The following is a 16,499-nucleotide window of genomic DNA, read 5'->3' as shown; positions in this document are numbered from 1 at the left end:
GATAAAGGGGGGTCGCTCATTTACCAGTGACCAGCTGCTTCAGAACTGCCCACAAACTTAGCAGTGGTCACAGGAGAATTTCTTCAGCCCCCAGAGTCCCTATATGGGGCAGGGTCAGCTATGGAGGGACTTCTGAACAAAGCCAGAGACACGGGATGAATGTCCACCAGCTCCGCCCAGCTCTGCACTTGGGGCAAGTGCTCGGGGCTTCCTCCCCTGCTCTCCTTTCAGATTTTTCTTGGGGGCAGCCACTCCACTGCTCCAAGCCACGTTCTTGGTTTTGATAGCAAATGATCGAACTTGGCATTAGCCAGGAAGCCCCATTTATCCCTCACAGGGCCATGCGGAGACACCAGGGGTGGTACAGCCAGCAGGTGACGGATCTTTCGGGATGGCGGAGCAGGACTGAGAGGCCCACGGGAGACGGGTGCTGCTGGCCAGGGCTCACTCCACCAGGGCTGAAGTGGCCGGTGCTCGACTGGCTGCCTGACCCTGGAGGTATGGGTGTTCAGATCTCTGCCACTAAGACAGCTAGAGGCGGGCATGAGATCGGGTAGGAAGGCTGCTGCTGACTCAGTGATGCCACCAGAGCCCACCTGGGCCCCGGCTGCCAAGCCAGAGTTCCAGGGACTGGAGGAAAGGGACAGAGAATATCTAGACTCTGGAAGATTTTGCTAGAAAAACCGTGTCTAGTGTTGGATGTGGCAGTTACGGATTTCTGCTGGGAGGAAGAGTCTTTTCAGAAGTTTAATTCTCCTTTCGTGGCGCCTTCGGACCAGCCACATGCAGACTTTCCCCATAGCTGTGTGAGCTGTCAGATTAAGGCGGCCCCATCAGCCTGTGGAGGGAACGGCTGGGATCTCAAAAATGGTTAAACCCAAATTCTGAGCACCAGTTTCTTCCTCAGTTATTTACAAGGAACACGATGTGGTGGAATGGAATCTAATTCATAACGCCTCATTAATGCCTTTATAACACAATATTCACAGTATTCCCTTCTAATCTCAGCAGATAACAAGTTGCTACTATCGAATTCCTGTTAATATGAATTATGGGTACAATATATTTTGCCCAATATCCTCTCCTCAGCCTAATATTGTGAGCGAACAAAAAATCACACCCTCAGCATGTTCCTGACTCATGAGGCGATGGCAGCGGGGCGTCTGTCTGCTCGTGGCTGCAGTGGAGGTGCCCATGCAGAGCAGTTGGCGGGCCAGGCCCCAGCACTTGGCCGGGTGCTCGAGGCTCCCCCACTCCTCTGCTCCCTTTCCAGGATCGCACTCACCATCGGAACCGGGCTGTTCCCGCCCCACGACAGGCCTGGTCTCCACATCACGGCAGCATCACGAGGAGGCAGGAAGCTGGACGGCAGTGGGCTTGCAGTGTAAGCCTGAACACTGCCCACCTTGCTGAGTTATATAATGAAGATGATCACGGCGCCCGCCTTGTACAATCGCTGTGGGATGCAGTGGGTTAACGTGGGCGAATACACTTAGAACCCTGGCTGGCCCACAGAGAGCGCTCTATAAACATTAGCGACTCCAAGGACATGTCTAGGGCCCTGGCTGGCCAGCAGTCCTGCGTTGCCTCCTAGGATGGCTTCTGAGTGTACGAGGGAAGGTGCACGCTTGTGCCAGGGAGGTCTGTGTGTCTGGCGTGGAGAGCACCCTCGCTGCCGGCGAGATTTATAACCGCTGCTGAACACAGCACAGCTGAGTCTTCACCTGGAGCCCCAGCTCTTCCAGTGCTGGAGAAAATGACCACAAATACACCCTCCATGGCTCCAGCATCCCCCAGGACCTTCCTTCTCCAGGGCCTGGCCTTTCTGCTGTGGTTGGCAGTCACCTGCTGCAGCTGGGGGCCAGCATCTTCCCAAGGCTGCCGTGTGAGGCAGGACAGGGCTCCTCCATGACACCAGCCCCGACGTCACCCAGGCCGCCCTCCCGCCCTTTCCTCAGGGGTTCTTCCCTACATTTTAATCAAGCCCATGTCGGTCTGTTTTGAGTGCCATCATTTGATTGGTCTCCATTCTAGCCACCATGATTGGCAACTCCCATTTCTCTTAATAAGGGAAGTTCCATGATGAGTCAGCTCTGCCTGGATTTACACAGGTACTTCCTCTCTCTCTTTTGACCGCGGGGCATTTATTTATTTTTACTTTTTTTCACTGTGGTCCAATACATATGACATAAAATTGGCCATTTTTGCCATTTTTAAGTATACAATTCAGTGGCATTCATGACATTCAAAATGCTGTGCAACCGTCACCACTAATCCAATACTTTCTCGTGACCCCAGACAGAAACTGTACCCATTAAAGAATAACTCTCCATCCTCCACTCAGCCCCTGGTAACTTCCAATCTACTTTCTGTCTCTGTGAATTAGAGCATTTATGTTTATAAAGCACTCTTGCTTTGCTATTTCATGTGGACCTCACAACAGTCCAGTGAAGTGGACCCTGTTGTGTCCAGATTATAGGTAAGGAAGCTGAGTCTTGGAGAGCTTAAGAGTCCGGTATTGAATGCCATCTCCTGACCCCAGCCTGGGGCTTTTCCCCCCATTCCCGGGAGAAATGCCTCCCAGAAAGAGGACGGTAACAAACAGTGACCTCTTCCTGCTTCTTTCTGTTCCCCAAAGCAGTGCTGAGCTTACAGGGGAGGCAGCCACAAGTCATGGCTGCTTCAATCCTGCCTGATATTAAGGGTCAGCCCATGATTCTGTGGCATCTCCAGTGCTTAGCCTAGGTTTAAATCCAGGGGAACGCCTGAGGCACCCACAAGACAGAGAGCCCCCTTGAGTGTAGGTATTGCTCCAAGCCCATCCAGCAATACCTGAGGGCAGTTGTGATGATCTAGACTGGCCTTCTGGGATGGAACAAACCAAAGCAGTCTGAACGTAGCCACAAACGTGGACACCAGCCATGCACTGTGTTGTGGACCAAAACAAGAAACCCTGAGAAAGAGAGAGAAGTTGTGGCCTTGTGGCTCAGTGGTCCCCAAGATCCTGCATCTGAGCAGTGTCTACACCTCCCACATGGCCTGGCTGTTAAGGGAAGGAGGTCGGGCCGTCACATCTGGGAGGTGTGGGGCAGGACGATGGAATCCTACATTCGCTTTGGGCCTGATATCTGCAGTTGTTTCAAACGCTGATGAGCTCAGCTGCTTCAGTGGGGAGCCCGTACTATCTCTTTAAAAGATGCCGCTAACACCTGGGGAAGATGTTAATGGGAAGATGTTCAGCCAGTTGCTCGTTCAACAGATTTCACTGAGGACTGTCTGGGTGGGGCCTGTCCAAGCTAGATGCCTGGACTCTGGAGCTGGACTGCCCAGGGGTGAGTCCCAGCCCTGCTGAGTGATTGTGGGTAAGTCACCTGGTCTTTTTCATTCTAAGCAGTGGTTGTCATAACGACCTCAGAGGGCTGTGATGAGGATTTAAAAAGTTAATGTTGAGCAGTGTCTGGAACAAAGTAATGACTACACAAGTGCCTTAAATGAAATAAACAAATGTGAAGGGTGCAGAGAATTACAGGCAAATGGGAGAAAAATCCCAAGGAGGTACTAATAGCTGAGAGATGATGTTGTGATCCCATGACTCCAGATGCTTTGGGAGAGATGGGAAGAGGCGCAGGACCTAGGGCAAAGGCCTCGATGTGGAAAATCTGTGCTGCCAGTGTAGCTTTGTTAGCTGCACACAGGTCCCGAGAGTGAGCCCATGAGGGCTTCAGTCTGGCTCACATGCAGGCCCCAACTTCATCCTCATCATAGGCACCCACAGAAATTACTCTTTTTTGAAGACTCATCGACCACATAGATAAGGCGTAGGTAAAGATGACGTCAAAGGCATTCATCCTCCCTACCCCAACAGTAGGTGCTAAATAAATGAATAAATATCCATATGCATAAATTTATTCATTCTGTCCTCAAACACTTACTGAGAAACTTTATATGCTTGGTATCACATGTGCCTTATTCCTATGGAGTTCACAGCCTAGAAGGAGATATATTAATAAATGGATAAGTACCATATGTTATAGTTATTTACAGGGACATAAAGAAATGTGTCATGGGAGAGAAAGAAATAATAGCATTTTTTTTCACCACAGAGGTGTTAACATTTAGGGTGTTGGTTGTAGGATGAGCAGGAATATTTCTGGGCAGGCAAGAGAGGGAATGAAAATTCTGGTAAGAGGCAGTGGCAAGTGCAGAGGCCCTGGGGTATGAGAGCACCTCTCATGTTTGGCGATTGTGGCTGAAGTGGGTGATGGGGGTGAAGCTCTCAAATGACCCATGGCTCAGGCACTCCAGGGTGTTGGTGGATTTCCCTTGGACAGAAACCTGGTCCCGTGAAGTGTGAGGGTCATAAGCTACGCCAATGGGGTTGGCATTCAGGGAAGCAATAGAGAACAGAATCCTGGTACACAGCAGTGAGCTGAAATAAACGAATAATAGGTACAGGGTACTCACAAAGGCTGCTGCAGCCATTTTTAGCAAGTCAGTGTGCCGGGTGATGTCCGGGAGATGGAAGAAGGCATCCAGCTTGGGAGCTGTCTGTGCAGTGGAGGCAGTTTTAAAAATCATTTTTTTTATACAACCAGTAAATGCATTATCTCAGGTAACAGAAGCCCAGAGGAAGGTAGGGATGCAGCACAGGGCTCTAGTTCCATATTTCTGGAATCCTCTTGTTTTTTCTATTCCTTGTGTGTTGGCTTCATCCTGAGGCTTGTAGCATGATGATTATAGCAGTTCAAGGCATCAAGTCCAGACACGACAGCGTCCAGAGGAAGGATTTCTTCTTTCTTGTGACGCTTCCTTAGAAGCAAGAAAACCTTTCCCAAAGCCCCCAGACAGGATTATCCTCATGTTGCACTGGCCAGAATTGGGGACCCTTCCTAAACCAATGATGCGGAAGGGGAAGGGGATTACCATGTCTGGTTTTTTTTTTTTTTTTTTTAACATCTTTATTGGAGTATAATTGCTTTACAATGGTGTGTTAGTTTCTGCTTTATAACAGTGAGTCAGCTATACATATGCATACATATATCCCCATATCTCCTCCGTCTTGCGTCTCCCTCCCACCCTCCTTATCCCACCCCTCTAGGTGGTCACAAAGCACCAAGCTGATCTCCCTGTGCTATGTGGCTGCTTCTCACTAGCTATCTATTTTACATTTGGTAGTGTATATATGTCCATGCCACTCTCTCACTTCGTCCCAGCTTACCCTTCCCCCTCCCTGTGTCCTCAAGTCCATTCTCTACATCTCCACGCCTGGTTTTGAATCATCATAATCCCAGTGGGTACTAGGGTTCACTTCCCCAAAGCATGGGAGGTGATGGACACCTGAACAGAACTGAGACTGGGTAGACAGCCAGCAACGCCCAGGACAGACCTCGAAGGTTGTTTTGTCAAGCCTGGAGTGGTTCTCCAGCTTCTGCACGCCCCCAGTGAGGGCTACCTGACTCACTTGCAGGCTTGGCCATTCTACCTCCCTACTCCTACCTCCTATCCCCTAGCCTGATGGCTTTACGGACACTTCTCACCTGGTGAAGGAATTCTTTAAGGAGTAGGTCAAGAGTCTGGATCATATTCAATGCCAGAGTCTGGGGCTGAGTTGAGCAGGGCAAGAAGCACTGTACTTGCTGGCAGCCCAGGGAGGGGCCATGGGGAAACCCTTGTGGCCTTCCGGGAGCAAGAGAGGACAGCAAGCTTGATTGAGCTGTCTGGGCCTCCGGAGCAGGTCTGGCAAGAAAAGGCTCATGTGGTGACAGAAGAGTGTTTTTCTTAAGGGACCATGGCAGGCATCAGCCAGCAGTTTAAGTCAAGAGAGGGACGTGCTGAATACTGGCCTTCTGTGATTGGAGTGGGCACCTTGCTTCTCTCCCAGCTCCCAGGACTCCTGTCATGGCTCCAGAGGGTACAAAGTATTCACCCATCTTCTCCATGAAGCATCAGGAGAGGGGAGACTGGGAAGGCAGGACCCCTACCCTGATCAAAAGGAAAGGCATGTGGAAGGCGTCTCTGAATGCATACTGATGCTCTGCTGAGTTCTCACGGCTCTTTACTTGCCAGAGGAAAATGAGGTTTCCTGCCTACGGGTTCTAAAGATGCAGATTCCCGATGCAAATGAATACGCCTGGACCAGTGGACACGGCAGCAGAGCTGCACAGAGAGTTCTCCTAAGCCTTCATTTTAGGGCAGTGAATGTGGTGTTGAAACATTGATAATCTGCTACTTTCCAACAGTGTACCTCTGCAGGGACTCCACCATGACTCTTCTCAGTGGCATGACATTTTGGGAGGACTAAAGCCAGTGTGGCCGCCTGTGTCATGACAGTGAATAAAATAGGGATAGAGTCTGTCTGGGTTTGGAGGAAATTCTCGCTGAAACGAAACTAAATCTGTAGATGCTGATGGCAAACAAATGATACCGAGGGGCGAGGGGCATTCAACTCTCCTTTTTATGTTTGTTTCCCTGAGTTATTTTTAGTATTACAGACAGTTTCCAGTTAAAAATGGGTTGGGTTCTGAAAGTTCATTTGTAATTTGGCTGTTTAGATTTTGGAACATACTTTCCCTATAAAAAAACAATGTTATAAATGGTGATGAGATTCCCAGGCTAGTTCTCCAAAGCCTATTTAACCCATAATGTAGCTGAAATACTGTCCTTCTGCAATGAAAAAAAAATTGTTTGATTGCAACATGAGTAATTAAATGAAACAGGGAAAACCATTAAAACTGAATAAGAAGTAGATTTATGTTCATCTTGAATGATGCTGTTTGCAGAAAACCTAATTTAATTTAAGAAGAGGCCTTTCCAAGGGCTTTTTGGGGAATGGCACAGGATTTATCCTCTTAAGGAGAAAGAGCCAGGACTCTGTCTGATCTGCAGCTACTGAATATGTGCATCCTATAACTGGCTCCCTTTCTTGATTTCAGGCTCATCAGGAAGTCTTCCCGTCTAAATTTCTTTTCTTGTGTGGACTCTCACAGGGAGAGAGTCACTGAGCAAAGTCCATGAAAGTGGTCTCCTTGGGTTGGATTTTTGATTCTGAATCAGTAGGTTAGCATCTGTCCTTGTGAATGTCCCGGGAACAGCAGTGTCCCAGTCCCACCAACTCTGGGGCAGTGACAGGATCAAGTGTTGGAGCCTTTAGGACTAAGGTCCAAGTCCGGGCTAGTACCCTACAAGGTTCCCTGGGGGCCAGCTGCACTGCCTTCTCCCTGGCAGCACAATCCTCGCCAGGTGTCTCCTTTCAGACCTCCCTGGGCAGCTCTGGGTGTGGATGGCATGTGTGTCACCCAGGTGTGTGTAAGTCACAACTGTCCCCTGTTGATTCTGTCTACCAGGCCATGTAGATTGATTGACTGATTGATCAGATTGATCCTATTCCTTCTGTTTGCGGCATGCGAGCCTTGGCCGGAAGCTAGAGGGTGAATAACTGTTTAAACAAGTGTGCTGGCAACACTGGGGGGCATATGGCAAAAATGACCACAAGTGCTTCCCATCCTTGCATGTCTGCCCCTTCGCAACGTGGTGTGGCACCTTCTAGCCAGAGGCAGGGTTTTTTGTTTTGCCCACTTCTTGAATCTGGCTTGGGCATGTGACTGCTTTGGCCAATAGGATTTTAGCAAATGTGCCTCAAGCAGAGGCTAGAAAGGCACCTGTGCACCAAGCCTTGCCCGCTTGCTGCTCCCGGAGGCCTGAGACCCTCATGCGAACACGCCTGCGACAGCTGTGTGGAGGATGACAGGCCACACAAAGAACGGAGACATCTTGGCTGACGGTCCACTAAGCACAGATGTGTGAGTGAGGCCATCCTAGATCATCCACCAGCCACTAGCCACCGTTCAGCTGACCACAGACAAAGGAGAGAGCCCAGCAGGGATCAGCCCAGCCCAGAACTGGCAACCAGCCCACAGAACTGGGATGGTTTTAAGCCACTAAATTTGGGGGTGCTTGTTATGCAGCAAAAGCTAACTTATATACCCTACTGGCTCCAATCAAGCACATCTTTTCACAACCTTCCTTTGGAATTCACAGCTACCTTTCATCCAGACTATGGCTCATCCCTTACAAACATGGGAATTTATATAACCTTCTCCCCTCTTTTTGCCCCCTGAATCAGAAACCTAAGAATTCAAGCCACTCAGGTTTACCCTCCCCAAACTGTAGGCTTTGACATGGATGCTTGGTCAATCATGACATTTTTCAATTTTGCATATACTTGGTGACCAATGGATAGGCTTTAAGTCAATGAGATACAACCCAAACTGTGGCTGCCACTTAAAGTGTAGGTCAAACCCATTAGCTGGGGCTTCCCTGCTGGCGCAGTGGTTGAGAGTCCGCCTGCCGATGCAGGGGACACGGGTTCGTGCCCCGGTCCAGGAAGATCCCATATGCTGCGGAGCGGCTAGGCCCGTGAGCCGTGGCCGCTGAGCCTGCGCGTCCGGAGCCTGTGCTCCGCAACTGGAGAGGCTGCAACAGTGAGAGGCCCGCGTACGTGAAAAAACAAACAAAAACAACCCATTCGCTGGGTACGAACATGCACAAGTTGTCTTACGATGCATTATCAGTGCCTGATAATGTATCACAAGGGAGACCACAAGTTCTCATTCATGGGGCAAGAAAGAGCCTTCTAGAGAGAAGCACGCACAGTCTGGAAATGCGCTACAAAAGGGGCTTCAGTGATTTTCCCAACTGAGCCCACTCAGTAGCCTTTGGTTTTCAATGTGAATACAAGAGGAAAGAGAGGTCTGCTTCTCACTTTGTGCAAAAGCCGCCTTTATCCATTCTTGGACCCCCCGGAATCACAGGAGAGGGGGGGACCCCGCTGCATGGGGCCTTGTGGTCATTCACATGATTCTCCATAGAAACCCCAGATCATCTCCCCCAAGAGGAACAATTCTCCAAAGAATTTAGGGTGCACGAGGAAGACGTTGTCTCCAGGGTCATTGCTATGATGACAGACATTCCCCTCGAAAGGCCCAAATGCCCATAAATGTCAAAAATCTGGGTGTTTGGTGCTCTGAGGATGGAGCCTGCAGATTCCATGGCCCCTTTCGGTTTTCCCTGGGCCTGTGACATGGGCTAAGTTTCTCTCTTCCCGGCCCAGATTTATTTTCAAGGGCTTAGCTTCAGGGAACGATGGGAATGTTTCAGCTCCCATCAGGCAATGAATGCTCCTGACCACAAGGAGAAAAAGCCCCCAATACATTTCACAGACATCGGCGAGGATTCTGCAAAGTCCATTCTTTTGAGAACAAAATTGCATTTTATGAAGCCATCCCTTTTCTGTTTCATCTGTCAAGCAGGTTTGCTGAGAATAATTTAAATTTCATGCAGCAGCAATTGCAGGGCAGTGGTGCTTCCTTTCCATCCCATAAACAGGCCTGGCTGCCGAGTCTCATCTCTGCTTCTCAGCAGCACCCTCCCCATGAAGCCATGACCGCCTGGAGCCCAGAGTGCCAGGGTCAGGAGTGGGGGTGGGAATATCCAATGAGCTTCCCTTTAGCCTACTGGCTCCACCCAACAGGCGGACTGGTCTCCCCCAAATGTATGGATATTTGGTCGGACCCAGTGTCTGATTTACCTTTTTAAAATTAACTTTTATTGAGTGTTTAACAAGTGAGGTACTGTTCTATGCTTTTCTACACATATTAATTTAACCAATCCTCACAACATTTCCATGAGAAACATACTATTATCATTCCCATCTTATAGACAAAGAAACAGGCTTAGAGACTTACTCAGCTCCTACGTGGCAGAGGTAAGATTCAAACACAGTTCTGTTTGACTCAAGGGCTTGAAGCTCTCACCAGCTGTGCCGTGTTGAATTGACATAATCTTTGGCCTAAATTTTTCTGCGTAAAACACAAGATGTATATATATATATACCCATTTTCTTGCCGAAATTCAGTGTTTGCTGCCAGCTAGGTGGATGAGAGGATGGGAAAAGTCACTATAACAGTGCTGCAGTATTGGTTACCACGCTGAATGCACTATACCAGGCAGCCTGGTGGGGGGGAAGGAGCCAGTCCAGCCTGGCTCTTTCTCACTCCCTGGGTGGCCTCTGCAAGTCTTTCTTTCTCCAGGTCTCACCCTTCTTTTTTTAAATATTAGGTTCTGTTTTTTTTCTTTTTTAAAAATAATAAATTAATTAATTATATTTTTGGCTGCGTTGGGTCTTCGTTGTTGCACGGGCTTTCTCTAGTTGCGGCGAGCGTGGGCTACTCTTCGTTGCGGTGCGCGGGCTTCTCATGGTGGTGGCTTCTCTCGTTGCGGAGCACGGGCTCTAGGCACGTGGGTTTCAGTAGTTGTGGCACGTGGGCTCAGGAGCTGTGGCTCGCGGGCTCTAGAGCGCAGGCTCAGTAGTTGTGGCACACGGGCTTAGTTGCCCCGCAGCACGTGGGAATCTTCCCGGACCAGGGCTCAAACCCGTGTCCCCTGCCTTGGCAGGCAGATTCTTAACCACTGCACCACCAGGGAAGTCCCAAGTCTCACTCTTCTGATCTATAGAATAGAGGGGCTGTGTGGCACGGTTATTCTACTCCTCCTGGGCTCTGGGAATTTGTGTCCTAGAGGATCAAGAGCTGATCTAGGCCCCAGGGAAGCAGTTTATTGGTCTGAGCAATGACAGAGTGTGTGGTGTGTGTGTGTGTGTGTGTGTGTGTGTGTGTGTGTGTGTGCATCTGGCCAGGCCCTCCTCATGCCTCAGTGGCCCAGGAGTCTGTGCTCGTCCAATTGGCCTTTTGGCCTTTCATCTAAAACATGCAAGAAATCCTCAGGGCCCGGAAAAAGGAAGAAGCCAAAAGATCAACTCAGGCCTGAAGGCAGCAGTGACAGAAAGACTTGTCATCACTTGCCTAACTAGCTGCTGGGAGCATAGCCAGCCCCCCGCCCTGGAGACGCCCGCAACTAGCTGCTGGGAGCATAGCCAGCCCCCCGCCCTGGAGACGCCCGCAGCCCCCAGAGCATGTGACACTCAGCCTGCTCCACGCCCAGCCCACTGGGGATGCTAAGGCCTGACAGTGTTGACACTTGTTACCTTGTTGCGGACCTTTCCCTGAGTCCTCAGGGGTGGCTCGGGCTCACATGGGGCACTAGACTCTTCAGTGAGGAAGCCAGGCCAGTACATTCAAGCAGCCTTTACTAGACGCGGGGCAGCAGGAACACACAAAAGGAAGAGGAACACACAGCCCTGCTCCTGGCTTCCAGGCAGCTTGCTGTCTCCCCAAGTCTTCCACCAGAGGGGGGCCTTGACCCTGTGTAGATACTGGGCTTTCTTGGAGGAAAGGGCCCAAGGCTGACAAAGGCTTTAACACACCTCCCCTCCGTCATCTATCACCAGGTGGTGCTGACTCAGTTTCAGTTTGAGGCCCGCTAGATGCCCTCTTCCCTCCAGCCCATCTTGCTGTCGTGTCACCTTGGTCATGTCACGAGGTCAGCTTGAGGCCTAACCACTCACAAACCCAATTCCTCTCCCCGCCTGCTTGGGGCCTAGCTCCTGTTTCTTATCTGAAGACTTACCTTTTCCTCTTGGTGAGGCCAGCAATGATCACCTTTCCTTACAGGGGCATGGCCTTGTCCCATAGGCCTCCTCTGGGTGACTGTGACAATGGTGACGACGATAGCACCTTATAGGACTGTTTGCCGGGCTTGGCTCTGTTCTGAGCACTTTACACGAGTTTTAACTCACACAATCCTCACAACAGCTCTGACGGCAGGTACTACCACCTACTCCCGTGTTACAGAAGTGAGGCCCAGAGAGGTTCGGTAAGTCATCCAGGGTCACTCAGCAAGCACGAGATAGAATAGAATTCAAATCTAGGCCGTCTGGCTCCAAAGTCTGTCTTTATCCACTCCATGAAGCTGCCTCTGTCCACAACCTCAATGGGAGAGACATTCTCAAGTCATTTGTCCGGGCCACAGATTCATTATATTCTGGCCCGTGAGCTCCCTGAGGGCAAGAGCCTGCCCTGGGCTGCTCAAAAGACGCAACTTGTTGACCAGGGAAACCGCAGATACCTCTGTGTGGCCTGCCTGTCGCTTGATGCGGTCCTCGTGTAGGGTTAGACAAATAGGCTGGGGACAGGCGTCTGGGGGGTCGGCAGCTAGGCCAGAAGGGAAGAAAGGCACCAGGGCCCAAGTTCAACCACAGCGCCCTGGACGGAAGACACTGCTGCCTGCTGTCCTCCCTGCCTCCACACACCCAGCCCTCCTGAGCATCCCGAAGAATCCAAGGCGCAAGCAGCACCTCTGCTTGACGGGACAAGGCCCTGCAGGTGTGAAACTGGGCTGGAGGTGGCTTTGGGGGCAGGTGTGCTGAGGAGCTGGCTGTCCTCACAGGCATGAACTTTCAGCCCCTGTCCCCTCCCAGCCGCTCAGCTCAGTCCTTGCCCAGCTGTTGTTTTCTGTCTGACGCTGGGTTCCTTTCCTCCCATGTGCTGTGGTTTGGAGCCCAGCCAGTTAGAGCTGCTTGGGAGCAAAGCAGGAGCTGCGCGGGCAGGGCGGGCCCTCGCCGAGAGGCCTTGCCACTTCCCTCGCCTGGCGGGCCCCAAAGCCCTGAGGCACAGCCTGACACCGTCCCTAAAAAGGCCTGCATCCTTGAGAGGGCAGAAACCATCAAGTGGGCTCCCAGGTCCATCTCCTCTCTCTCCACCTGGAGCCCCCAGCAGTCAGCTCCAGAGGCTGCCATCCTCCAGATGGCCAACAGCTGGCCTAGCTGAGCGGCTGCCGGATGTGGCCGGCGGGGCAGCCGTCTGGGTCCGCTGGGCAGCGGTCAACGCCTCGGAGAAGTGCTGGGGGCTGGCGCCTGGGAAGGAGTGTGTTTGGCTGGTCTGGGGGTATCATGCCCAAATCACCCTCCATCTCCTCTCCCCTTCCCTCCCCACCTCAGTGGGGCGGCGTATTCATAACAGGAAAATAAAATCAATAAGGCACTGCAGAAGATGTCAGTGCACTCCGAGCTGGCCTCCAATAGCTCCATTGTCTCGGGTCTCCGCCGGCAGCACTCGCAGTTATTAATGGGAAGCGGGGCTGAAAGGGAGTTTTGAAAATCACCGAGACAAAGGCGCGGCACACCTGGAGCACGACTTTCCAATACCACGGCCGCCTCACAATGGCTGGGGCCGGGGCTCCCCGACCTTTAACTTCTCCCGCAACTTTTATGAAAGCAGAAAAGAAAAGACTAGACACACACACACACACACACACACACACACACACACACACACACACACACACACACATGCGCGCGCGCACACTGGCCCTGAGATGCTGAGATTCCCCCCTAGGAGGCGGCTCTGAATGGCTGGCGGAGGCAAAGGGGCCTGCAGAGCCCCTGCTGGCCCAGAAGACAGGACGGCAATGAAAGGGCCTCCTGCCACCGGCCTGGGTCCCCCTGTCCCTTCAGGGGCTCTGAGCGGTGTGAGGGGGCCCAGCTCGTCCGGAAGCTAAGCAGGAGCCTGGGTGACATTTTCATTTTGATATCGCGGTTGGTAAAACAAACTGCTTTCTGCTGTCGTTCCCCAGGCTTAGCCGCCTCCAGAAGAGGGGGAATGACCTGGAACTAACACCCCCGAGGCCTGGGTCCCCGAGGAGGGCCCACCTTGGACCTGCTCCGGAGACTCGGTGTGCCTCCATACTCAACTGCAAGGCGGTGACAAAAGTACTGATGTCATGGGGTTGTCCGAGGCTTGGAGGAGACAGTGATGTGAGTGTTCCCAGTACTAATACTGGTGAATAAGTAGCAGATTTATGACCATTTAGGACTGACTGCTGCTCAGGATCTTCTTCCAAACCCAAGTAACCGGTGCCCCAGGGGGCTTGCCTGGCTTACAGGCGCCTAGTTAGGAAACCCGTATTGCCAACCGGGAGTTTCATGGTCATTTCACTGGCTAAGCACCCTTCATCAACATGGCAGAGGACGACGCGGGGCCTCAGCCACCTGCTCGTCTTCCCATGTTAGTCAGAGAGAGAGGCTTCATGGAAAATAAAACCACGCGCACTTTAACTTAAACAGGTGCCCGGCGCAGCTCCAGGGCTGCCCATGCTCTGGAGAAGGCAGCGTCCAGGGAACGGGCTGCGGGGGAAGCAGGCCCCTCTGCCCGGCTGCTGCTCACAGCGGACGCCAGGCAGGTCTTACCTTGGTGGTGACGGCAGAGGCAGAGCTGGCCACGAGGCTGGGGATGGCCTCGCTGCTGCCGGTGGTGCAGGGCGCGGGGGCCGTGGCGGGTGTGGGCAGCCGGGAGGGCACCCCGGGTAGTGGCAGGAGGCCGGGCCGGGCGCTGAGGCTGCTGGCTGTGCCGCCCCCCGCCCCGGTGGTGGCACTGCAGATGCTGGTGGTCCCATGCGTCCCGTTGGCACTCCACTCGCGGCGGTCCCAGCCCACCCGGTAATCTCTTTCGAAGCGGCTGTGGTGCCGGGACATCTCGGTGGGCCGCGGCTGCTCCTTAAGTGGAAACAGAGGCCGGACCTGCTGGCACAGAGTGGAGAGGAGGGCGATTTAGACCAACGGCAGCCCTGCCAGGACCCGAGGAGGACAGCACTGGCTTTCAGCATCCATTAAGCGCCTTCTCTATGCTCAGAGAAAGGGCTCTCGAACGTTAGCTCATTTCATATTCACCGCAGCCCACAAAGCATGGATCATTAGCCCCATCACAGACGAGGAATAAATGACACGTCCGGGATCACGTGGCAAAAGTACAGTCAATGAGCTTTGAACCCAGGCGCAGTTTAAAGTAATCCTTTCTGGTCGGAGCATCACGTTGCCCTGCACGATGCAGATGTGCGCCTGCTAATTATGACTTGGGATTTCATCCCTCCGTCCCCACTGTGAAAACAAGACCCTGTGGACCCCCCAGGCTGCGTTTTCCTCAACCCTGTGATGGGGTGAGAGCGGCCACGTCTGTAGACTCACTCTGTGGTGAACAAGGCCCTTGACATAGATCTCATTTGATCCTTGGAGTGGCCTGTGACGTGGCAGGGTCGTCCCCACGTTACGGACCAGGGAGTTCATTCAGAATAAGTGATTCCCTCGAGGTCAGAAAACTAGAAGGTGAGAAGGTGGCCAGGATCTCCAGCCTCCAGACCGCGGCTCAGCATACGACTCAAGTCTGAGAAGGTGTTAAGCCTCCGGGATTTGAGAGTTTTCTTTCATAACCTACAAATCCCTTGCTGGCATCAGAGCCCCCCGTGCTCCCTGGCCTCTGTCAACCAGACGATCTCCCACACAACTTTCCTGAATATCCGAACATAAGGCCCTCGGTGTTGTCATGGAGACCTAGACACACCAGATACTCCAAGGGCCTCCTGCATCGTCGGGGATCGTATTTTGCTCAGCACGATGGTGACTTGCCTGGCTCCCTGCCAGCCACCCTCAGTCAGGAAGGATGTAAAGATATAGGAGACGCTGTCTCAGTCAGAGGGGCCTCAGCAAGGCAGAAGCAGAGGCAGATGGGAGAACATAGGCAGTGCCGGGGCACCGATGAGGGTGAGTGTGGGGCCTGCCTGCACATCACATCCCCAGCCCTGCCCCGGCCCAGGCACAAGGGATGTGGTCATCTGTGACTCTTTTCCATTCTCCACCCACTTCCTGTCTGGGGTGTGAGCTCCTGGAGGTCAGGGACAGCTCCTGGATCACTTTCCTATTGCACCAGTCCAGCCTAGCCTGGGGACTCCGGAATTGTTGGCTAGTAAACTGACCAGTTTATTTTTAAAACTTCTGTTAAGTCTGATCCTAGTCTGGTCTTGGTACATCCAGAACTAGTGGCCAACTTCTAGCGCCACAGAGCCAGAGCCAGGCTCAGCCCAACCTGGGTTGTGGCTGGCGGGGCCCTGGCAGCCACTGTCCCTTCCCTCAGCACTGTCCCCTCTTGCTGGGCACATGACCCCGAGGCCTGGGTTCAGCCTGCAGGCCTACCTGACGCAGAGCTGACCGTAACCGCTTACGTTGGATGGTGGGTTCACTGTTTATTTCATCACTATGCTTCACGGCTTACACAATGCCACAAAAATTGTTTTTTCATCTGTTCCATATTAATATCATAAAAATAAAAATAAATATCCCTTTGATCACCCGCACAAATTTTCCGAGCCAGGTTCTCGGGAGAGATGTCTACACTTGGCTCTGGTCACCTTCCCTCCTCCAGGTCACACTGCAACCTGCTCCCATGTGGCTCTCGCTCTGGCCACTCCTTGGGGGGTTGTTCTCATCGAGGTCAAGAAGGACCTGCTCGTTCCATTCAATGGGACATTGATGGCCGTGTCTTCCTTGAACCCCCCCCTCCACTTGGCGTGGTAGATGTCCTTCTGGAAAGCTCCTCTCTGTGGTTTCTGTGACGTCGTGCTCTGTCACTTTTTCTCCTTCCTCTGCTACTCCTTCTCTGTCTGCATTGCAGGCTCCTCTTTCTCAGCGCTTCCTGGAGGGCCCCTGCTTCCTCCCCTTTGCTCACCCTACACGCTCTCCCGCTCTCCCTGGACGACCTCATTCAGCTCTCACCTCT

The 16,499-nt window shown here is 52.3% G+C and overlaps 1 protein-coding gene across 1 annotated transcript in view; it reads right to left on the bottom strand.

The window, feature by feature from the left end:
• Positions 1–16,499, bottom strand: part of KLHL29 (kelch like family member 29) — a gene marked incomplete at its 3' end in the record, with an annotated part of 308,705 nt that overhangs the window by 126,270 nt on the left and 165,936 nt on the right. Inside the window, exon 3 of the mRNA XM_082851615.1 lies at positions 14,141–14,473. Within this exon, the coding sequence (XP_082707741.1) occupies positions 14,141–14,425 (285 nt within the window). The 5' untranslated portion in view covers positions 14,426–14,473. The remainder of the gene's footprint in view (positions 1–14,140; positions 14,474–16,499) is intronic.

Source organism: Leucopleurus acutus (genome assembly GCF_964270905.1).
Source record: "Leucopleurus acutus genome assembly, chromosome: 12".
In the NCBI taxonomy this organism is placed as follows: Eukaryota; Metazoa; Chordata; class Mammalia; order Artiodactyla; family Delphinidae; genus Leucopleurus; species Leucopleurus acutus.
The sequence above is the reverse complement of the archived record's forward strand: the minus strand, read 5'-3'. Positions and strand labels throughout refer to the sequence as shown.